Raw genomic sequence first — 23,770 nt, 5'->3', positions numbered from 1 at the left:
TTGGATTCCAATGTCAACGAAAAAAATTCTATACCATGTCAGATTCCGATTTTTAAATTCACAACAAAAATTTGATTTTTAAATTCACAACTGTATCCAAATCGCCATCCAGATTGTGTTATGATATGTTAACAACTGACTAGCAAAATGCATGGCTATTGAATGAACCTGAATCAGAATATGGACATGTTTGGATGCTTATTTAAAAACCAAACCTGATTGGGTGTCATTTCTTAGATCTGAATCCAAAACGATTTCTTAATAAGATGTTAAATTATTTTCCATATCCGATTGGTTTTTTTAAGCAGTTTGGTTCCCGTCTAATCTGAATCTGAATACATCCTTAGTACTTCATTTTCCACCCATTTGGGAGGAATGTCGGACCGAGTGGATTAGAAACGTGTGAAACATGCGTCGGGTTGAGGGTGGGTCCCACTTTTCGGAGGAACACAATGTTCCAGCAAGTCAAATACGCACTTAGAGGATGTTTGATAGGAAAGAATGCTCATGTTAATGTGGACTGAGTCACTGAAAGCCACGGTCTTGCAGCGGTGGGTCTCGTGCTCCTTGTTAAACACCGAACAAACAATACTGGTCGGCCACCCTTATTTGTAGTTAAGGATCGCATCTCTAGGTGGTCCATCTCCACCCATGAAACTAGCGGACAGATCACCCTTTTGTGCAGCAGGTGTCAAGTTACACCAATCAGACATTCTTGAAGCACCGAGAACCAAAAAGATGCACCAGTAACACATTGGATTATCTTCTGCCTTTGACTTCACAAATGTGCCCAAATAGCCTGACGAAGCAGATTATCCTTTATTCAAACCTGAGGAGACCAAGCAGCTCACGCAAAAATATGCGCAGATGTGTGATCTTCCATACTATCTCCACAGTGCACATTAAATGATAAAACGAAACCCTTCACTTCATGGATTCATCCACAAGAAAACTTCGACTTGACACTCCTATTTAGAACCAGACGGGCAAAGAAGGGTCAAGGACCAATGCTATATATACAAGGAACTTACAATGGCGTGGAATCACTACAGGGAAGAATTAGAGATGGACATGGGGCGGATGAACTTACCAATTGGGATACGCTTACCAAATGTGGTACACTTGGGAACATGTGTCTGAGAATAGCCTGCAATCTAGTATCTCCCTTGAGACAGGTTATCAAATATCTGGTGAGCATCTCCAATACCTCAAAGTTCCTTGGCTTACAAAACCATAAAATGGATCCAATTAGGGGGAAGCCTGAAAATTTTTCTGAGGGGTCAGAGAGAGAGAGAGGTACCTTCAAGATGCGGGGGGTCGTCGAGGGGAAGGGAATGGCGGTAGTCATGGAGGACGTCGGCGGGGAGGAGCCGGTGGAGGGCTTGGAGAGAGAGAAGGGGGAGGAAGGGCGAGAGGGTGTGCTCCGGGGGGAGAGGTGACACATCCATTGACCCGCCAGAGTAGGAGGAGATATGGTCAGACAATGCGGGTCCCCTTATAAAAGGGCTGATGAGGTGAAAGGCTGATAGGAGCAAAAACCGCGTCCAATACTCAATGCACTCTCATAGTTGGATTAATGATGGAAGATGGTCTCTTCTTTTCCTTGGGAGGCGCATGTAGGAAAACGCCGACGGTCGTAGCAGGACGTGCACCGTCTCCTCTTGTGCTGCTGTGCATATCCATCATCAACCTCCTCATACGATTGTCCATATCACCGTCACACACACACGCTTCTTTATAGCAGGGACAAGGGACCTGCCAACTCGACTTTAGGCTTCTCCACCACCCAACCCGAGTTGATGGGGCTGATTAAGAGGAGAATAGCGGAGCTTTGCTCTCTGTTTTTTTTCCCTTTCTTTTCAGCTTTCGGTGGACGATCCGCCGCCTTCTTTTGAAGCCATCTTTTCCGTTTCCGGAAGGAGAGTGTTGAGGTGAAAGCCTTATCGCCGTTACTCCGTATCGCTTGTGTACGCCGCTGATGTTTTGTCAGCGACGAGGCAAAGCTACGGTAGCGGTCATTAGTCAGCGCCCGGCCCCACGGTCCTACCGTCGAAGCTTTTTACCGTCTAAATCCGTGGCTAGGGCAGGCCCTTAGCTGGTTGCCCTTGCCCTTTAAAACGTTTCTTGTCGTACCGTTACTTTTTCCCGAAAAAGTATCGTGTAAATTCATTTTTTCTGGAGCTTAAGAAACCTCCGTATGTCCAACGTACTCCCCGGAATCTAGTATGTCCAATTTTACCGGTGCTTTGACAATGCTGCTGCCACCGTGGTGGAAGGGGTGACGGGAGGCTGGAAACGACGGTGAGAGTCGGGGTTCCCGTCTTCTTAGTCTCAGGGAACACCATCTCGGCCGCGGGTAAGCTGCTGCAACGGGCATGGCAAAAACGACATTTTGTAGAAGAAGGGGAGCATGTGTATTTGTAGAAACGGCAAGGGGAGAAGAAGAGCAACGACAACAGTGCGAACTGTACACTACAGTTGTTGCCTGTGGTGGTGCGATCTGAAGGCTGACAGCTTTTTTTTTTTCCTGTTTTTTTCTCACTTTCTTCTCTTTTTTTTTTTCATCTTTTTTACTTTTCCTTTTCCTCATCTATTTTTATGTGGTCCCCTCCTCCTCAGCAACATCTCTCTCCCCGTTCCCTTGGATGTAAAAGGAGTGTAGAGGTTTAACAGAATTACGTCAAAAAGGATAAAAGAGAAGGGTGTGTTCACTCTCAGTCTGAAGTGCCCTGTCTTCCCTCTTTCCAGTGTTTCACATTCTGTTGCTTCTCACTCTCTCTTAGATCCATCTAAGATTCGAGGCATAGTTTCTACTACGACGTTGAATTTTTCTGCTGTCTGGCGTAAATTTATTGGCTTTTGCCTCGATCAGGAAACTATGTGATGCATTAAGGTTTCCTGCAGTAACTTTTTGAAGGTATGCTTTCTTCTTCTTCTTCTTCTTCCTGCCTACCTATTGTGGGCATAGAGTTCAAGATTTGATCTTTCAGCCTTGAAATTCTTCTCCGAATTGACCTGTTTGATCCTTTCGGGGGCAACTCTTTAGAGAGCAGGGCCAAACCTTGTTTTTTTCCTCTCCTCCCAGCCTCCTCATCATGCTTTAATTGGTCTTACTTCGATTAGGAACCCAGAATCGTAGCGCCGGGACACCCGCACTCATCTCGCTCCCCGCATTCACCATTAAATTGTTGAAGAATGTTGCGTATTTGTTTGATCTAGTTTGGGGCTGTGAACTGAAGCCCTTCTCCTTGCCCATGAAATTTGTAAATGTTTCTTTTAGCGGGATCCTCTTTATCTTTTTCACGACTATTTCAGCTGCAGATCTGAGTTCATCTTTCTTCTTCCTTCGTCTGTTCCTCCTTCGTTATGAAGGAAGTTTCAAGACGATTCTCCGATTTTTCAGCTTCTTATTACAGATTTAAGTAGGAAAGGTATCATTTGCTGGGACTTTTTATAAGTTATAACCATTTCCCCGGGTCTAGAATAGGTGGCCTTCATTTATCTGGGATATAATTCTGGTGGTTTCTACTTTGCTCTTTCCTTGTCCTTCCGTCCGCCGAGTTGTTATCTGAATTTAGATCAACTTATCGATGTTTTCTTTAGGAAAACTGACGCCGTAGAATATTTTATGATTCAGGTGTTGATGTTCATGCTCACAAATCTCATGTGATGCAGGCGTATCTGAGCCGCCTGGGTCGAGAAACGTGATATTATTGTGCTACATTGACCGTGCAGGAGTTACCCTTGGACCAATTGTGTGGTCAAGCTATCTTGCAGATGGAAGGAAGGACCAGTCTTGATGGGCCTCTGGACTATGTTGCATTTAAATATTTGTCAGATAACAACAGGTGCATGGTTATAGTAATAATCATTGTCATCACATCATCATCATCATTATTATTGCTATTTTTATTATTGTTATTATGCCCCACCTCTTGAATTTTGCTCTCTTGATCGGCAGTTATCAGGTATACTTATGTCACCAAGGGAAGACAGAACTGCTGGCCTTAGGGTCTCCAGAACAGATAATTTTGCATTTGCCACCTGCCAAAGTTCACTTTCAACAAACAAATGAGATTTACACACTGCAACCTGCTCAGGAGCCCAAGGTTGCCTCTTGGTTTACGAAAGACACCTTGGACAGGTTAACTTGATTTCTCATGGAAACCACGTCCCTTGACGACACTAGTGTGCTTATTACTTATTAGTTTGTCTTGATTAATTGAGTGATATTTGTAGGTTTTTTCATGTCGTTGGTGCATCACAATTACTGAGGCATGCTTGTGAACTTCAGAACGAAATGTCCCAGTTGGAGGAAGCTAGGAGATTTCATCTGGTTCTTTATGCTGAGGTAGATCAGTTTATGTAATTTTATTTTTTATCTTTTTTGCAACTCAAGTAAAACACATTTCATGAAAGGTTCATCTAATTTGTTAGGGTGATGGGAAACAATCCTTGAGTCGAGCTGCAGGTATACTTCTTATCAACCACCATTTTTTTTTTCTCTGTATCTGTTCAGTTAATCCAACAGAATTGCTTTTTTTGTCATTTTCATTGTCATTATTCTTAAAGACCATTCATCACTTTATGATGGTTTTTCCATTTTGTTAGAGAGAACAATCAAAATATGCATGATTCTCCTTACAGAAAATGCTGGGTAGGAGCATGCAGAATTTCCATTCTTTAGTTTGACAGGCTTCAGACCAAACCAACATTTTTCTATTATTGTTGTTTACCATTTTTATTTATAGGTAGCTTTGAAGCAATAATATGATATGTATGTTTTGGCAGTTTTACTTAGTTACAGATTTTTGTAAATTTTGTATATCATTAGTTCATTTTACTACGAATTTATGATACTGGAATTCATGCATTTGAAGGCAAACTGCGTCCTCTCAAATTACCAGCCTCTATTATAACTTGTAAAAAGCGAAAAGATCATGACAAAAAGGTTCAAACTTGGTTCCTGCAGCACGATCCATGCTGATACTGGTGATTATGCTCCCACTGTTGATGAAAATATGTCTCCATTACTCCGGCCAAGTTAAAAGCTTTTGTGCTTGAAAATAGCTGGTTGGAAATTGTGCAAGAGATGCTATTGTGAGCCCTGCTTAACAGACACGGTTGGATCTCCATAGCTGCAGCGATAACACTTGCTCTTTTGTTCTTTATATTTTCCTTTACAACGTTTCATTCCCATTGATCATCTGCTTGTTAACATTTTCAAGGGACATGTAGATCCTGCACTTGAGGGGGTTAGCACAATGGGAGCAGGCCATGCCTGTTTGACCGAAATCCAGCTCAATCTGATTGATGATGCAGCGATTAGAGGGTTAGCTCTAGTCCCTGCAGGAATCACATCAAACAATAACAAAATGCAAAGAACAACTAAACAAGATCAGGTTTCTTAGACATAAGCTTATGACTCAAAAAGGGAAAACATGCCCTTTAAATTGGTGGTGGGGAGGGGCGCTGCAAACTAACATAATGGTTTTGGATTGCAGATCCAATTACAAGATCCAAAGTCGCAATATTAGAATCATAAATAAAAAAGGAACAGTAATAGCCCTGCTTCAAGTGACCATAGGCCTGGGGTTGGGGTTCACACTGCCAGTTGAGAAAGTCTTGTGACTGAATGCTGTTTCCTCCTGTTGCTGCACTGAAAAAAGGGCCATCTAGACCTAAGTAGCATAAATATTGGTCTATATTGCATAAAATGTTATTGGGGGTACAAGACACAGACAAGATTTCTTGAGGGAGGATTTGAATATCAAAAGTGGAATTTGCATTTTGTAACTTGAACTGAAAATATCCTAAACATTGTAAGGCTAGCTTGTGATGATTTAAGAGTCCTTCTGTATGCCATAAGCACATTTATCTGAGTATTGGTTGAAAGGGGAAAAATAGTGATCCCTGTTTCAGCTGCCCTGTTACCACCTTGCAAGTGTGTGCTCTTACAAATTTTCAGCTTAAGTTTTGTTTCTTTTCATTGAGCTCACAGATACAAGCTACTTGGAAGGACTGGGATTAAAAGACAAGGTACATCATTTGCTCACTGAAGCTATTTTCCCCATCATTGTAACTCAAACTGTGATTGTCTAATACATGTTGTTTCACTTACAGGCCAATGGTGTGGCAACCACTGGTGATGCTACAAAGTAAGTGCTCTAGCCAGAATGCCTAAAATGCTTTGCTTCGGTGCCTCTGTTAACACACGAAACCATAATCCAGAAACGAACTGTTGCATGCAATGGATGTGCGGTTAAAAACTTTGAGGGAGGAGCTGACCAGCACACTAGATCAAGCTGCAGGCGGACCTTGCTCATTTCAGGAACTTGCTGATTTACTTGAATTCACTCAATCATTTGGATCAACGGAACTAAAGTAACTATCTGTAGACTCCTGAATTTGCTTTTCTTATGCATTTAGAAAATTATATGTGCCACTGTTTCTCAATATCTGATTTTCTGATCATGTCCATTTTAGATATTATGTTCCTTGTTTACACAGTACCACATCTTATAGGTCCTTTGTTCAGATGACTTTTTGAAGTACCAGGCTGGTCTTATGTGCATGTGATTAATTCCTTATGACCATGCATATGTGCAATTTTCAAGAAAAGTTTTTTGAGCACTTTTGCCATTTGTGTGTGTACAAACGGCACCTTCAGTAGATGATAGTGTCTTTCAATTATATTTACAAAAAGGCCTGCATTAGGATTTATAGTATTACCTTTCATGCATAAAAAATTGCTTAATGTTTTATATACCAGGAGTTTGATTTTGAAGTACTTCTCTATGAGCCAACATGGTCAAGCAGTTGATGTCTCAGATAACTGCCACTCCCCATCTGGTACAATGTGTGATAATGAAGATAGAACCAACATGAGGAAACTTCTACATGCAACCCCCTCAGTATCAGGTCACCTTGATGGGAGGCAGACACCAACTGACAGTGATGAATCATCTGATTCAAGTGGTGAAAGTTATAATCCTACTGAAAGGAGTCGGCCAATGATGAGGTCTGCATCACCAAGGAGGTCAGCATCCCCAATGCGCAGAGTCCAGATTGGCAGATCTGGGTCTCGCAGATCAACAGCGTTAACCATTAAGAGTCTAGGATTCTATCCTGCAAGGGAAAGGATAGCGGCTATGAATAGAGAAACTGAAAACAGTAGTGAGGATGAAGACCCAAAGGAGGTGCCTAAAAAACCTGAAAATTCTGTTAGGAGTATGAGTGTCCAGGATGCTATATCCCTCTTTGAAAGCAAACAGAGGGATCTAAACTTAGACTTTCAGAAGAGAAGAGCTTCTGCCGAGATTGGGGCTTCTTTAATCAATACAAAAAAATCTGTTCTAAGGAGATGGAGTGCAGGTATGGAAGATAATTCTACAAACATTCAGGACAATACTTCGAGTGATTTTTCTCAGAAAGTTACAGAAAATTCTCTGCTCAAAAGCTCAGTGGAAGAAAAGACAGAGGGGGATCCTCCCAGTGGTTCTGAAGTAAAGATTAGTCTTGGAAATGTAGAGACAGATAATGCTACTGATGGAGATGAGTGTAAACCTGCCAAAAATGGTACCATTGGATTACTTGCACCTGAAGTGAACGAAAATTGTGACCTTCAACTGACATCGTCTGAATGGAATCTTCAGAAGAACGTGGAGTTGAACCAAGTGGTGCTCAAAATGATTGAAAACAAGCCTTCTGGGAACCAAAATCAGGCAGGAAATAGTGCAAACAAAAATATCCTAGATGTATCAAGTGCACAGAAGGGTGGGTTCTCTGAACAATATAAGGAAAAGAGGGATGCAAAGCTGCGAGGGGAGAATGCTGGAAAAAGGGCAGAAAAAGAGTTGAAATTCAGGGCAATGACAGAAGATCTTGATCGAAGGAAGGCAGAAACATCTAACAAGTCTGGTCATGCTAGTGCCAAACAGGACCAGCTAGAGCAATCTCAAAGAACTCTAAGAAATTCTTCTCTGTTAGGCAATCCTAAACGTGAAAATTCGAAGCCAATCATCTCGAGAAAGGCCCCAATCAGATCATCACCAGTATCTGCAATGCGTACTTCTTCATCATCAGGGGCATCACCTAGGACCTCCACCACACCAAGTAAAACTTCCAACACTCCCACTCCTATGTCCACCTCCACTGCACCAATCCGCAAGAAACAACAACCGGCTCCATCACCAACCAGAACAAACACAAGAATGGAAAGATCACAAGTACAACATTCTAAAAATACAACCAGAAAAGTTCAAAGTGAAGAAAAACCTACCATCAAGAGCAAGGACAACAAGAAGCGTAATTTGATAAAAAAAAGTAGCAATAGTTGTGGTGTAAACTCCCATGTCCCTTCAGCCACTGATGACTCAACAATGAACTCAGCCAAGCCAAACTTCTACAACAAGGTAACCAAGAAAAGCAGTGTAGTACCATTGGAATCAAAGCCTTTCTTGCGTAAAGGAACAGGAATTGGCCCTGGAGTTGGGCCTGTCATTGTTAAAACAAAAGTGGCACAACTTGCAGACTCATCTAAGGCTGATGTAAACCTTGCCCAAGCTCAGGAATCACAAGCAGATGTAAATGTGGATGCTTCTCAGTTGCCAGAAATCAATGAAGATCAGTTGAAAATGGATGTAGCTGAATCGGGAGACTGCAACAACATCCTGAACAAGTTTGCAGATGTTATTGAACCTGACAACAAAAAGAATGATGTCACAGAACAGTTATATTCTAAAGCAGATGATCCTCTTGAAACAGAAGCCACATTTTCTGCAGAAGCTCCTTTAGGTATTGAGCAAATGAATGCACAAGAGGATGTGACGGACTTGATATGGGCTCAGATGGATCAGCAAGAGAAACAACTCATTCAAGAAAGTGCACCGTCAGAACCAACAGTTGTTACTCCAGAATTGTCTATGAGGAGCCCTCGGGTCCGCCACTCTTTATCACAAATGCTTCAGGCAGATAGTGGTGAAGCTGGGATAGCAAATGAATGGGGCAATGCAGAGAATCCTCCAGCATTGGTTTACCAGAAAGATTCACCTAAGGGATTTAAAAGACTTTTAAAGTTTGCTAGGAAGAATCGAGGTGGTGATAGTATCACAACAGGATGGGGCAGCTCGCCAGTTTTGTCAGAAGGCGAGGATGACAATGATGAGCCAAAAGGTTTTAATAAAAGGAATATTGATGCTCTGCTGAGGAAATCTGCACCACATGTTAAAGGTTTTGGGCACCAGAAGGCTGTGATTCAAGGAAGCTATGATGGAGGGAACTCAAGCAAACGAAGTTTGGAGTACAATGCCCTTCATGAATACGTACCAAGTAAGTCCTTACCATTTAATAATTATTGATGAGTTGTAATGAACAAAGTGTGCATGTTTGTCTTACTGAACTCCTTGGTGGTGCATGGATGATTATCCAAAGTTGCCATATCCTTTCACTCGATTTTCAATTTCTAATCAACACCTATTTCCTTTTGGGGCCTCCTAATGATTTTTATTGACCACAAAAATGTCTGAACCTGAATTTCAAGTCTCGCTGATGCTCGGCAACATATTTGGGGTAATTATTTCAATGGCAAATATGCTTGATTAGCACAAGATCCTATTTGTTTGACCCTTTCAATACAGTCTGCTTTACAGCGGAGTCTTGTTTCTTTCTCATCAATCTTGTTTTTCTCTGTGTTTCTCCTTTTAGACATTGTTGTGCCTTGCAATTGGTCTGAATTGATAAAGCATTTATAGATGTTTAGCAGAAAAGTACATTCAATGTGTTGGTGTTGCATGGTGGGACCACTTCTGTAGATTTTTATGGTTTCGTTTTTTTTTTTCAGAACATTTTACCCAGTCTTCCTCCCCAAAGTTAAGAGAGGACCAAGTCTCTTCTGCAGCTGCAGCCTCTAGCAAAGGTTATTATGCCAGAACTGCAGAAACGTGATGCTTATTCTGCTAGTCTTTACTTACTACGTGGGAGTTCGAGTTCTAGAATGTCATACCTGACTGTGTTTTCCTCTGTGCTTACAGCATCACGATCATTCTTCTCTCTGTCGACATTTAGAAGCAAAGGAAATGAAGCAAAGATACGCTGATATGAGTTTAGATGCCAGCCTAGATGAGATCTGCTGACTACCTGAGTGGGCCAAGTTATGCAGGATGTTTTCTGCGTCCCTTGCTTTTAGTACTTCGTCCATTGGTAACAGAGTTGGTATTGCATGTCTTTGTGTAAGAGTTAGGTCTTGTATATACAATATGCTCATCTCTGTAACACGTTGTTTCCAATCTAAAGATGAACGGTTGCATACGAATGGTTATTGTACACAAGCTCCCATAGTCACTCTTTTGGAAAACGACGAAGCTTTCATATTCCCTTTGTAACGCCCTTGGGAAGGACGTCGCTCCCCCTCGCTTCGCACAACGTCCCCTTCTGCTAACTGAATAATGGAGAAATGGAGATGGGGCACTTGATGACCTAATGAAACGATGGTGAAAACCATATTTAAATGAAGGGAGCGCAGTGCTGTAGCTGCCTGCTTGTGGACGTTAGAATCGAACCAGTTTACTAAGGTTGGGACGGTCTTCGACGTTTTGGGGAGCGCATTGCACTGTGGTCTGTGTGGCAAAGGCATAAAATTGCTTCAGACGGCTACCTTCCCGGACGTTTTGAATATATGGGGCGGGAGGTGCGGAAGAAAGCCTGGAGTACAAGTCACCGGGCAGCCTTTTTTTTTTTTCTCCCTGACCTTCCAAACTTTCAGGAAGAGGCAAAATCACACGCTTTTCGATGCCTCCTCAACAACGTCCAAATGATAGTGTACGAACATGGTGCGATATTGTGATTGAGTTGGATGGGGGAACGGGGTAAAATTAGATCCCCCTTTTTTTTTTCTTCTTACCTCCTCTTCTTGTCAAACCTTTCCACCAATTCAGCCCAGGCTACATGTTTCCCCACATTAAGGAATTCGGGAAACTGGTTCGTTATTGTGAACAAGGGAAGAAGCGGGTAGCTCGTGGGCAGGCCCGATCTTAACCCTTCCCCGCTCCTGGGCTACCCAGACCATCTCTACGCGACGTACCACCTTCTCCTCCTCCTCGAAAGGACAAATTGGTCTAACTTTGAACTCAGCCAAGTCATGGAGCTTCAGTAAAGAACAGCTCATACAATCTGCAAGTTTACTCTGCCATCATTTTTTCATTTTTTGCGGATAGGGGGGAGTCCCCAAACATTTCCAGTTACCCTCTTTTATAAGCCTTAATCATTCAATCAAAGTTAACTGATCTAATGTTAACATGTAGAATTATTTTATTTTGGAAGATATACATCCGCCCTTTCTTTCTTCTGCTCGAGATTCATCGAGGCCCCGTAACAACATATCGGACTTGCCAACCTTTCCCACGCCTTCTTTCCTTGGTGCCTTCCTTTTGCCGTGTGGGGGTAACTCTTCGAAACCTAGGCACTCTGCAGGCATTAAAAAGTCAAAAATTCAACCTGGAGGCCACACGCTGGAGAGAAACTTTTTTTATGTGTTGTGGTTTGAATTCTTGGCACCTTGCGCTTGTGTACGTCAAAATCGGACACCAGCTGCGCCACCGACGGCCAGTACTGTCATCGTCTCCATATTAATGAACCCCACATTCTGTTCCCTGATGTGACTAATGCTGAACCACAGAGCTTTCGCCTTCGAACTTTCAGGCTTCAGCCCTTTTGTGAATACCAAAAAGTGAGTGCCCATCAACTTTCTCATTTTCCACTTCTTGCATTCTCGCATTGAACCTCCAAACAAACTGGCTTCCCAACTGTTGCCTTTTAGTTCCAACATAAGAAATTCGAATGAGAAGCAAAGACACAATATGCAACTACGAATTCTATGTTACGTAGGATAGGACTAGACATTCTGCCAGCCTATAATGAAAGATATAAGTTGGAGGAGAAGGATCATCTAGCCACAGACAGCCTCAACCCACTCCCTGGTTAAAAGATGAGGCATAATCAGGCGAGGACGCGTGGGACGAACATTGATGAGTGAGAGGGACACTTCATGGCGAAATATGCAATTTCCCCATATGTCATTCTAATTTCATGGCAGGCGACCTCCCTTCATCTACTGCACGTTTCATGTCACCTGCTTTATTCAACAGCAAACGCTCTGCATGCGTGCGCGCACACACACACGCTCACACGCACTACGAAGAGCATATTACAGGGAGGGGGGAAAATGCCAAGCAGGCGTATCGTCATGTGCTGTAGCCCATGTCTGCATTTCCAACGTACCGCCCTTCTTAACAGCCAATCACTTCCGCACATCCCTCTCCTTCAAATTACAGTTTTCGGGGATCCCCGGAAACAAAGTCGAGCAACAAAGAAGACAACTTCCAGTCTTGCGGGATCCCCGCAAGCGAAGTCGAGCAACAATAAGGACAACTTAATCTCCCATTAAAACTTAGGCAGCAAATCGGAAGGAGGTAGAATGGTGGATCTTGCATGGCTTCTAACTTGAACCTTGACCAACCACGAGTATTTATGGCACTTATATCCATTTGCTTTCTGTGTGGGAGAAAGGAGCTATAAAGTTGGAGCTGCCAAGGGGAGCATGATCTGCCGCATTGGAAAATTTTCTTTGGCACCGAGGATTTCCTTTTTCCCTACAGAGGAGCATGAGCTTAGAAGGAAGTAATTCTCATGTACAGAGGTTCCTCCCATAAATGGACTTTGCTCAACATGCCCCCCACGAAAAACTACCCATCAGACGCTAAGAACCGTTTGATCATTTTATATGAGCAGCTTTGCTTCAACTTCAAACCGTATAATTGGTTTCCTTTTTTTTTCGTTCTTTATAGCTCGATTTTTTGGCAATAACCCTCTCCCAGCAGGTTTGCATCGAAACTCACATGCAACTTGATTCTCGTCTGGGCTGACAGCAGTAATTGATGCTATAAAAAGATTCTGACGGTAAAAACAAATCATTAGAAGACGGAGGAAAAAAAAAAACCCACTCCCGTGCGGTTGATCGTACAATCTCTCCTGTGCTCCAAGCACATGAAAAGACACCTACAATCTCAGGCAAATTTATGATTACTCGTAAGACGTTAACATATTTTAAAGTGCATATGATTCAATTTCCAAAAGCACATACAGTCTTTGAACTTGTATAGCAAAGTATAGACAAGGCAGCTTTCATGTTTCACAAATCAAGCAAATAATCTTCGAAAATTTCCAGCCGAAACAAAGGTTTCAAAAATTTTAAGAAAACTTCCGCAGTGATAAATTCATTTTCTTGACCACAAAGCCCTAAATGGAAGACACCCTGGTTGCAAAACGTTCCGATGAAACAGTTTTAAGCAAGAGAACAGCCATTCCAATCCTCAAGTCTACAACTGCTCATCGGACCTGAAAACCACCTTACCAAGTCTGTAGCGTCATAATAATCCAAACAACGTGGGATGAGTCATTCGAACATAAACACGAAATTGCCATGCTAAGCCAGCTGAATTCTCCTTCGAATAGACAATTAGTGGGAGGTTAAATGTGCACAGTTATACAACAATGAATGATACAAGGCCATCATAAAGGAGATGTTGGACCAATGGTACAACCAAGAATAATTCAGGACAATATAATGATACAAGCGCATACACCAACCCAGCGAGCACTCCGGTGTACATTTCAGCTGCTTTCTTGGAACCAATCAGCATCCTAGTTTGACCACACATGAACCAGTCCAAGCCTATTACCAGTGTAGATTTCGTTCCTTTCTTCATCATAAAACAATGCTGTTATGTCTTCCAATGCTTCTGCAACGCTGCTCCAGATCTTGGAAGCATTTGCCCGATTTCTAGGACTAATATTAACATTCGGATCACATGCTCGAATCTTTGCCAGACATTTTCCAGTCAAGATATTGCTAATATTAATGGAACCAGCTGTAAGAAGAAAACAAATGTCTGAGTTGAAGATGTTTCAAATTCTTGGCTATGTACAAATGTGCATGTGCTTTGCTTACCTTGCATAGGAGTCAGTATGAGAGAGAGAGTGTGTGTGTGTGTGTGTGTGTGCATGTGCATGTGGGCATGTGGGAGTCAGTAGATGTGGCTCTTGTTGCAATTGTTGGCCTGTTAAGCTTCAACATGGCATGGTATAAATGAACCTCCTACGCTGATAAGTTATTGGTGAAGAGAACAAAAACACCAAGACAGAGAAACATCGATGCCTAGAGATAATTCAGTTCCACCCTAACGTGGCTCCCACGATTCAGATTATACTAAATTGACATTAATCTCAACAATATGAACCAGAACAACAAAGACATTTATGAAAACCATACCAGTTCCCTCCACTGAGGAATCATCAGGATCAGCCTTGCAGTAAGAAATTATAAGGTCTTGGTCACTAGTAATATAAATGTTGTTTGTGTTGCAGTTTGGATGCCATAAAAGGTGATCATCAAATGAAGTAACCAGCTCCCCTCTGAAATTCCAGACAGCCACTGTCCGGTTACGAAATGTCAAGAACAATTGATTTTCATATAAAAAGATGAATGCTGATGGTGTCATGAACTCTGTGCTGCTGACTTCAGTTAACTGTGCATTTCTCACCTGAAAAAATAATTGAAACTAATAATCCATGAAGAAAGCATGGGCATAAGTATTCACACACGAAACCTGTGGACCCAGGACCATGCTCAAGGTATCCTGAACAAAAAGAACGTATAAAAGGGGGAGAGGGGGCGGGAGAGAGAGAGAGAGGGAGAGACTTACATCCAGTATCTGAAGGTTCTCATTTTCTTGTTTGACAAGAAGCTTTTCATTGAACTGCTCAATGAAGTCTACCTTCTTATTTCTGTGCAGGAGGTGATTGAAAGACTTAAGGACTGTACCATCCTCAATCGACAGGATCTTGAGAGGAACATGACTGCTTGCCCTAGTAAAAATTAGTAGCATGATACCTGGGCTGTTTAACAAAACAAGGGTTAAGACAAAAACTATAAAAGAGCGCTCTCTCTCTCTCTCTCTCTCTCTCTCTTTTTTTCCCCACCCCCTGTACACAAAATGTTGTCTTTCTCTCCCTCTATGTTCCCCAACTCCTCTATACACAAAACATCATGGCATCAACTACATGTACATCAATTGCCAATCTAGGACATGTATGAACTGAAAAAGAAACGTTGTGAACACGAGTTCCAGTTAAGTCATTAACCAGTTTGATAATTGATTATATCCAAGTTATTAAGCTTCCAAATAAAATCGATAATTTTGTCAACGGTGGGAAGATTATCTAGTCTTGGTGGCGATGAAGTTCAGCTGCACAACACATTCACAATGTCACATGCCACATACACAAGGATACACACACAAACATGTTCAAGCGTATGTGAAGTGTGAAAATATCCTCATGTTCTATTCCCACACTGACAGATATACTTATCATGGTTTATCTAGTACAGAACATACAATAGACTAGGTATTGTTTATCCCACATTTATTTTTAGTAAACCAAAAAAGAAGAAAAACAAATTGTGTGCTGGAAGTTGATGAAAGAAGGTTGATAATAGTTGAATTAATTTCATATATAGTTTAAGTAATCTCCACCACAGATATAGTACAGATTTAACAACAATGATCAAGCACATGTTCATATTAAGGATGATGCATTTTCACACATGATGTAAAAGGATAAGTGCATGCAGCATGCACACACACACACACACACACACATATTACTAAGTAGACACTGTATGTGAATATTTTGTAGCCTTTTAGCTATTTTACATGGATATTAATGGAAGAGTGACAATGCAAAGCAAAACTACCAAGAAATCTAATGAAGAGGACAGCTTGAGACAGCATACAAACACAGATTGTGAAATGGCAATGAGATGGATAACGCTTCTCTGCATGTGATACAGGTTCGCAAAATGACTGTCCACTTTCCAGAAAGAATGGTTCCGACACAACCCAACCTACCATGACTTGGCATAACATAATCTAAACCCACAGGACATGAGTATTTCATCAAGTACAAGCTCTTGAGAAACATTTCATAATCAGTATCTTTTAAAATATCAATTTGCAAAATAAAATCAAAACTTATGTGCAAGACAATGATAGATATATAAGGAAAAAGAGTTCAAGTAAATAAAAACTACCGTAACAAGATAATAAAAAGGCAAGTGATTAAGTTGAATGCATAGTATTCACAATAACCGACAACACTTGGATTGTGACCAAGAAGGCTGCGAAGTGCCTTTTCTTTTTTTCATATACAGCTACTAACCTGGCAAGACCGAACCCTGGCCAAGAGACTGTTGCTCACGGGGAAGCATAAAACCCCAATGCTAGTACCCCGCCCTCAGGGCCTATGCCTTCTTTGGCTTGCACAGTTGACTTTGATGCCCACAAGCTTTGAACCAGTGACTTGCAGTTGGCAGACACTTGCCTCCCACTATACCAAAGCCCCTAGCCAATGGAGGACGCACACAAAGTGAAGTGTCCATAGGACATAAGACGCATGTTTCATGACCTATGTTATGAAAGCCACAAGGTGCAGCCAGGAGACAGGCTGCACTTAGTGACTAGGCACACTTAGGCAAAACAGAGCATAATAGGAGAAGTCCTCTATGGTTTCGAGAAGAAGGAAATGAAGAATGGGAACAAAACGAAATGCAGTGTTTCTAGCTCTAATTTTAGATGAACTTCTTCCCATGTTGTTGTCTGGTAATAGAACATAGGGTGGCTTGCTCTGACCAACACTCCACTTGCATGTGCATTTCCAGAATGTAGATAAACCAAAAAAGGAATAAGGGAATAGGAATAGGAATTATTGTACCATTGGAAGAAGGGGCACCTGCGGAGACAGCAATCATAATAATGAAGCTATTAATTAGCTTGTATTAAGTTATACAATATGACAACAGTCCATAGCAGTCATTTATATTATACTTGTACAATCAAGGCAAAATGCAAAGTTATAATTTATAACTTTGTAAGTTGTAAGTCGTAACATACTAACAGTCAAATAAATTGTATTACATGACAGAAAAATAGAGAAAACGTTAGTACAATAGGTTAATAGTACAAAGTATTATATATATATATATATATATATATATATAAATATATATACACACACAATAAGTCTATTATATAATACAATGAAGCTGAATTACAATATAAAACATAATTAACCTAATAAAAAATTATGTAAACGGTAAACAGTCTATAAATATAATATAAACTTAATAAACATAATTAATTTAATGAAAAAAATATATATAATAGAGTTACATATATAAATATAAACAATATAAACAGAATACAAATATAAATAACAGTCAATTGTTGCAAGTGGAAACAAAATATAAAGTAAAAAAACGAAACATCAGTAAACTGTAAATCGTTCGCACATGATTACAAAATATAAATATAAAGAGAGAGCACAAGGTGAGCACTGAAAGTGAAGGTTTATCATTTATGAAGGCGGACTGGAACAGAACACACTAGCCAAATTAGCAAGCAGATAGGCACAAATTGGAATAGAACAAATAGTCAAAGAAAGATACGATCCAGTCCTAATGTAGAAAACCTGCACCACAACAGCCTCCAGCACCCATTTAATATTCATTAAATAGTCTTTAAGAGCCCCGCTGAGAGATTCTTGCACTTCTATGGACTAGGAGCAGGCTGGACTAGTTGTGCCTGGGCCCTAATGAGGCGTGTGCCTAAGTGTAATGATCGCCTAGCTGCTTGGACTTAGGCAATGCAGGTGGAGTAGCGACTAGGCGGCACCTAGTCGACACGCCCGTCTCAACAACATAGTTCAAAACATACAAAAGATCAACAATCTAGTAGCTATTGATGTGGTGAAATTTCACGTCTTCATCACATTTTCAACATAAAAAAGGAAAGACAAGACACTGCTCCTTAGCAAACAAAATATCAACACTAAATGATAAAGTATACTATCTGTGCATGCACACACACAAAATAGGGAAAGGGGGCAAATTTCACCTGATTTTAATTTCTTGAACATGCTCATCTGATATTGAGTACAACAGCTTGTAGTTTTTGAGGTCAAACACCTTGTATATGCTAGAACAACAGGAACAAGACAGGAAGGAAGAGAGAACATTAGGATGATAACTCAAACACTCGAGCTATCTAACAACACCCAAATCTCAGTATGGTTACCTGTTCTGTGCAGAATAAGTAAGAACTTTTCCATTTACGTCATCAAATTCAACAAATCCTGGCCACCTCAAGGACTCAGACTCAAAAAGTGGGAAACCGGCACTAGGTTTGCCACGCTGGATATACCTAAGAAATTTTGCCAGATTTCTATGAACCATATCCAAGAAACTTACTGGGCATAATGCATAAGCAAAAAACCTATACTTACTCAATTCTAGTTGTTCTACACTTCAGAGAGCTGAAGTTATCAGATGCATAAACCGAAACCGTAATAAGGGACTCGTTGTTCTTGTTGTAAAATAAGCTTCTGATGACTTCATCAGGGCTCACATTCAAGTAGCATATTCTCTTGTTAGTCTCTGCAAATAATGAACAAGCTTAAACGGGTCAACCATTTTCAGGAGATTTTAAGAAAGCATTTCTCTCGTCAGTCCAATGATATTTTCAGAGTAGCGCAAACCAAATGCAAACCTCTGCTAAATGCCGCACATATACCAGACTGTGTAAGAGCGAAAACAATGTCATGTGCTGCAACAATTTCAATTATTCTAGATCTTTTCTTCAGGAAGTGAAGTTGCAAGAACCAATCGACCTTGGGATCATAAGTATCAAATTCTTCCTGCAGGAAAGCCTTAAATTCAAGACAAAATCCAGCAAAGATGGAAAATCAAGAAAAATATCTAAAATTATAAATATGTTACCCAAAGCACAGGAATATCTCAACCACACAATCTTGTTTCTCGTGGTTTGCAGCATGAAAGCTTGATTCATGAAAAGAAAGATTATGGCAAGCGAAACAGATTCTAGGTTCATGCATGCTCACATGCATGTAGGGTTGCATTCTCTTTTTCCTCATGGTTGATGAAATACTTTTTATTTTTTCTGACTACCATTAACTATCATTTCATTTTTTCACTCTAATTTTTATCACAGAATTCATCACATGGAAGATTAAATTCTATGCACAGCCGATTGACTGATTGAGCAGCTTTATGCCTCACAGTGGCAACCCGCAAGATACTGGCCCAGTCATTCATAAATTAACTGATGAAATTGCTTCATAAAATCCATTTGGGATGCTTTCACTTTCCCTGTCATAATTGATTCTTATTTTGGCTTACGAGATTTTTGCACTACAACGGTACACTGTGAAAGCAGCCGATGTCACACTATGAGTACTGTGTAACACTTGACAGCCATGAACATGATCAAGGCTGCTGTGGGAGAGAAAAACATGTACGCAACTGCAATCAGCTTCCCCTCCATCAATTACTCTTCTTACTACTTGATAAGGAAGGAGATGGTTATCGCCGTCAGTTGCACTAGTTGCATAAGGTGAAGAACTACTGGAAACAGAAGATGTAAAAGAATTTAGAGCATTTTGCTCACACAGCTCAGAGATCCTAATAAAGCGAAAAAAAAGTCACAATGTTTTGGGCAGTATGAGAAAAATAATCAAGTTACTAAGGGGTCATTAGACCACCCTAAAATTTAGCATCGCTTTGATGGCAGCAACCAGAGATGAAAACTACGTGGCATCTTCAAAATTTGAAGGAGGAAGTTTCAACTCCGCCACGACAATCACAGTAAAGTGCCCAGTTCCTTAATACACCAACAAATAAAGATGAAAAGAGAATGAATAGAGAAAGAAAGTAAGGACGCTGACAATACCATTTCAGTCAAAAAAACCAAAAAGACAAAAGAAAGTATAAGAGAAACCAAAATGAGGGAGAAGGGTGCAGGAGGGACATGGTAGTAATAGGGGCGGTAGGAATGGGGATCCAAACCTGTAACTGTATGTTCCTAAACCGCTCTTGAGCGTTGCTCTTGCTGAAGAGCCGACTGCCCTTGGAGGAGATCTCCCGGCGCTGCAGCTTCTTGACGCTGTTGACAACGCCGTCAGAGTGGGGCCTCTTCTGGGCGAGGATCCGACGGCCGCTACAAGGGCTTGGGCGGACGGACACTTTTTTGCCGCCCATCACCACCTCGAAACCACCACTCGTTCTAACACCAAAGCTCAAGCACAAGCAGCAGGCTACCCTTCCCCTCCAGTGGTCCTCCTCCTTCTACCCTTAGAGAAACCCGCGGATCGATCGGAGTCTCTGGCCTTGGCGGCATCTCAGGTTCAATTGGGCGATGAAACCGTCAATGTCGCTGCTGTTCCACATGAAATCCCCACCTCCCTTTCTCCCTCCCTCAAAACCCGCACAAGTACCCTACCCCGCCTACTCTCTCTCTCTCTGTGACACGGATTGGGTGTCCGCCCGAGTCGAATAGGAAGAATTGGGGAAGATAGAGGATGGTCGGCGGGGGAAGGTGGAGCGGGTGGAGAAGGCGTCGGGGTTGGGGCTGAGAGAGCGAGAGAACAAAGCGAGGGGTAACCCCAGAGGGACGTCCTCTGTTGGATTTGACCGTCCTTTTCAATTCCGCTTCAATGGCCGTCCCCCCATTTCCCGATTACAAAATTTGAAAGCTTAGAGGGGAAAAAAAATCGAGAAGCCAACGGCGCACGTGATCCTAAAGTTTCTCGTAAATAAATTAGGTTTTTTCAAACTCATCCATGATTTCAACTGAAAGAAGAGGCAAGCACACTTCTTTCCCTCTCCTTATTTTGACAACTTCGTCCTTAACATTTGCGCGCGTTCATCCTTTTTTCGACGCAAATCATAATTAGCAGATTATCATGTTGATATACTTGGCAAAAACGAGTCTCCTTCCTTGGAAATGGTGGCGTTTAGTTGTTACCTAGTGTCTGGCATGGTGCCAATCGTTATTGTGGTGTTTAATTGGCAAAGATCTAACACGATCTCTTGATTTTTTAAATCCATGTTATTAAGGTAATTCCTCCTCTTTTGGTTTTAGATCAGATCTTTGGAGTTTGGACAGAGTGAAGTTTAATTGTCGAACATAGATCCTTTGCATTTTCCATTATATTTTTCTGAAAGTTTAGAAAGGCAAAACGAAAGTATATTCAATAATGAACATTAAGTGCCGATTTTAGTGTGGATTCCATTAAGTGCCGATTTTAGCATGCCAATATTCAATGAACATAAGATGGGCAACCCTACGTGCCTTAAGTCGACCATCCCCTGCGATTCAGAATGTTTCTGTTGAGTAAAAACATTTGACATGAAAGCCTCCACTGCGGGTGGGTATGGAACGCAGCAACATTTCTCAAGGTAAGGTATCCCATGCATCCCTCCCCCGGCCCCCTCCTCAAATTAAATTAAGCAATTGGACTTGGAGCAATCTTAAATTCTTTTCAACTCTCCATCGGGCGGCCGTTTGACGAGAAGAAGAAGAACATTTAATTTAAGAGCCCTGCATCCAATTTGGCCGTCGTCCTTTTGATCGGAAAATCAGCAAGTGGCGCGCGACATGCAAACGGCTATGGCCAGAAGTTGAGCTTGTATCTAAAGGCAAGTGAACCTGCTCCTGAAATTAATCAGATGCCTTTCTATTGAGATTTTGTGCTATGTCTCATTACCCGTCACTCATTTAAACTAAAAACGGTGCCTTTCAAATTTTAAAGTTTAAAATACTAGCCACAAATTTCTGGCTCCAACACTAGAATGTTCCATATTGAGGGTGCTCGACTCGATCGTTGCCGCTGCTGCAAGAAGAAAGCAATCCACTATAATTACGAGGAACAGCTCCTCTTTCCCTACCGTTTGGCTCGGATCATCCTCCTTGATGATCAATATAGGCTTCTCTCTATGGGGACATGTACAGCGGAGGTTGCAGTGATAAAATTTAAAAAGACGTTGAGAGGTTGATTACCTTATTCATTGACTGAATGAATAAGGAAGGTGCCTCAATTAGTTTTGAACGTTGAGCTTCTCTTCACTTTTAGGCAACTGCGGTATACCCTTTGGCCTTTGTTGTATAAAGAAGAGAACATATTGCAATTAAACGACAGCAAGGAAGATCGATCTCTCTGTTTGTGGATGTAGGCTACCATTAGCCGAACCACGTAAAACTGCCTTCTCTCTTTCTCACCTCTGTTCATCCTCTGTTTTTCTGCACATTTTATCATGGTATCAGAGCAACACTCATTCATCCTAGGCACTAAATCAGTTATAAAGCAAGCAGAAACTTATGGAGCAAGAAGGGGGAGCAAGACACGACAATGAACATCATTCCATTAAACAAGGCAGCAATGGATCATTGCATAGACTTGTTGTACACGAGCAAGGTAACCATAATCTTAAGATTACCAATACCTTGCTTGATAGCCTCAATTATTTATCTTGGTCTAAGGCAGTCACCTGATTCCTTAGTGGAAAATCCAAACTCGGATACATTGATGGTACCACAAAGAGACCATCACTTAATGATCTGAAATATAGTGAGTGGTGATCTACCAACGACACTGTTGCTTCTTGGCTCATCAAATCTATGGAGCCCAAGATAGCATCATGTTTTAATTTTTTAGACACCACATAGGAGGTATGGCAGGCTGCCAAAGATCTTTACGGTGAGCAATATAACACTGCTCGCATGTACCAATTATCTCAAATAAAAGGAAGTCTAAAAAAAGGGGTTGTCCCTATTAGTGAATATATTGGTACCTTGAAAGGAGTTTGGGATGAGATGGATGTTCCTAATCCATTAACTACTGATCTTTCTAGAGCGAAGAAGCAACGTGAGCAAGAACGTATCTTTGAGATTCTAGTTGGGCTACCAAATGACTATGAAAATCTTCGTAGTCAAGTTCTCATGGCACATGAGCTGCCTTCACTAAGTTTTGTTTGTGCTCTTATCATGTGAAAAGAGTCAAGAAGAAAAGCAATGGGCACTCTCAACTATAGCAGTCAAGAAGTGTCCAATGATAAAAAAAAAAGATACGTTCTTGCTCACGTTTCCTACATGGAAAACCAGACAGAGGGACTAATCATGCCTCCAAGACGACTTCAAAAGGGATGGCTAAAAGGGAGGATGATCAGACCAGTCTCATGGCTTCTTCATCAAACAATCCTATCACCCTGGAGACTTTTGCTGAAATGATAATGGGACTTTAAGTGAAAAGGACCGCTGGAATCTCTATGAACACTTCTGATCAAGCTAAAGGTATGACTTACGCTACTTTTAATTCCAGCACTCATTGGATTGTTGACTCAGGAGCCACTGATCATATGGCCTGCTTATCTCTATTTTCCTCATTCTACTTATGACATAGGATCTGTTGTTGAACAAAAATTATACTAGTGAGGTCCTCATAATGCCTGAACTTAAGTTTAACTTGTTGTCAGTACCCAAAATCACCAAAGAATTGGACTGCAATGTGTTTTTTTCTTCTACTAATGTTGTATTTCAGGATCGGAAGACTCAGATGACGATTGGTGAGGGACGCCTAGTTAATGGACTCTACCAAATTGCAGCTCTTGACCATGCCATCTACTTTGAATGAGGGAGAAATCTGGCATCAACGAATGGGTCATCCATCATCTCGGATTTTAAATTATTTATTTTCCAAACATCATTTTGATAATCATACATGTGATATTTGCAAGTATGCTAGAATGACCAGACCTAAGTTCTCTTTATCAGATCCTATTAGTGAACAACCTTTTGATCTCATT

General features: G+C 41.2%; 2 protein-coding genes and 1 long non-coding RNA gene across 5 annotated transcripts; 1 reads left to right on the top strand and 2 right to left on the bottom strand.

Moving 5' to 3' along the window:
- Window positions 1–526: 526 nt before the first annotated feature.
- On the bottom strand, window positions 527–2,488 carry LOC126410443 (uncharacterized). The gene is made up of 3 exons (XR_007574423.1): window positions 1,301–2,488; window positions 1,091–1,222; window positions 527–968 (listed from the first exon to the last, which is right to left on the bottom strand). It is a non-coding gene; the product is annotated as an uncharacterized LOC126410443 (long non-coding RNA).
- A 172-nt stretch (window positions 2,489–2,660) lies between these two features.
- On the top strand, window positions 2,661–10,308 carry LOC116262217 (flocculation protein FLO11-like). Of its 3 annotated transcripts, none has more exons than XM_031641361.2 (11): window positions 2,661–2,917; window positions 3,736–3,848; window positions 3,962–4,144; window positions 4,240–4,351; window positions 4,438–4,471; window positions 6,002–6,039; window positions 6,124–6,158; window positions 6,232–6,384; window positions 6,773–9,330; window positions 9,842–9,916; window positions 10,032–10,308. In XM_031641361.2, the coding sequence occupies exons 2-11, from the start codon at window positions 3,778–3,780 to the stop codon at window positions 10,094–10,096; spliced, it is 3,324 nt and encodes a 1,107-aa protein (XP_031497221.1). In that variant the 5' UTR covers window positions 2,661–2,917; window positions 3,736–3,777; the 3' UTR covers window positions 10,097–10,308. The 3 variants fall into 3 exon arrangements, with proteins under 3 accessions (XP_031497221.1, XP_031497220.1, XP_031497219.1); XM_031641360.2 differs by having other exon boundaries at window positions 3,676–3,848; XM_031641359.2 differs by having other exon boundaries at window positions 3,638–3,848.
- Window positions 10,309–13,461: 3,153 nt separating this feature from the next.
- LOC116262543 (uncharacterized) lies at window positions 13,462–20,642 on the bottom strand. Its single transcript, XM_031642000.2, has 8 exons — window positions 19,976–20,642; window positions 18,660–18,807; window positions 18,397–18,547; window positions 18,189–18,314; window positions 18,009–18,089; window positions 14,760–14,952; window positions 14,327–14,597; window positions 13,462–13,925 (listed from the first exon to the last, which is right to left on the bottom strand). Exons 1-8 carry the CDS (start codon window positions 20,165–20,167, stop codon window positions 13,699–13,701), a joined length of 1,389 nt encoding a protein of 462 aa, XP_031497860.1. The 5' UTR covers window positions 20,168–20,642; the 3' UTR covers window positions 13,462–13,698.
- Window positions 20,643–23,770: the final 3,128 nt, after the last annotated feature.

Source organism: Nymphaea colorata, chromosome 10, assembly GCF_008831285.2.
Source record: "Nymphaea colorata isolate Beijing-Zhang1983 chromosome 10, ASM883128v2, whole genome shotgun sequence".
NCBI lineage: Eukaryota > Viridiplantae > Streptophyta > Magnoliopsida > Nymphaeales > Nymphaeaceae > Nymphaea > Nymphaea colorata.
Note: the sequence above shows the minus strand (reverse complement) of the source record. Positions and strands in the feature narration are given on the sequence as shown.

Bases quoted from the DNA above. Each gene is read 5' to 3' on its own strand.
- LOC116262217 (XM_031641361.2), top strand. From the start codon at position 3,778: ATGGAAGGAAGGACCAGTCTTGATGGGCCTCTGGACTATGTTGCATTT. The intron at 4,352-4,437 runs GTAGATCAGTTT...CTAATTTGTTAG, and splicing joins ATCTGGTTCTTTATGCTGAG to GGTGATGGGAAACAATCCTT. The intron at 6,040-6,123 runs GTACATCATTTG...TTTCACTTACAG, and splicing joins GACTGGGATTAAAAGACAAG to GCCAATGGTGTGGCAACCAC.
- LOC116262543 (XM_031642000.2), bottom strand. From the start codon at position 20,167: ATGGGCGGCAAAAAAGTGTCCGTCCGCCCAAGCCCTTGTAGCGGCCGT. The intron at 18,090-18,188 runs GTAACCATACTG...CTGTTGTTCTAG, and splicing joins ACTTATTCTGCACAGAACAG to CATATACAAGGTGTTTGACC. The intron at 14,953-18,008 runs GTGAAATTTGCC...TTTGTTAAACAG, and splicing joins GTTCAAGAAATTAAAATCAG to CCCAGGTATCATGCTACTAA.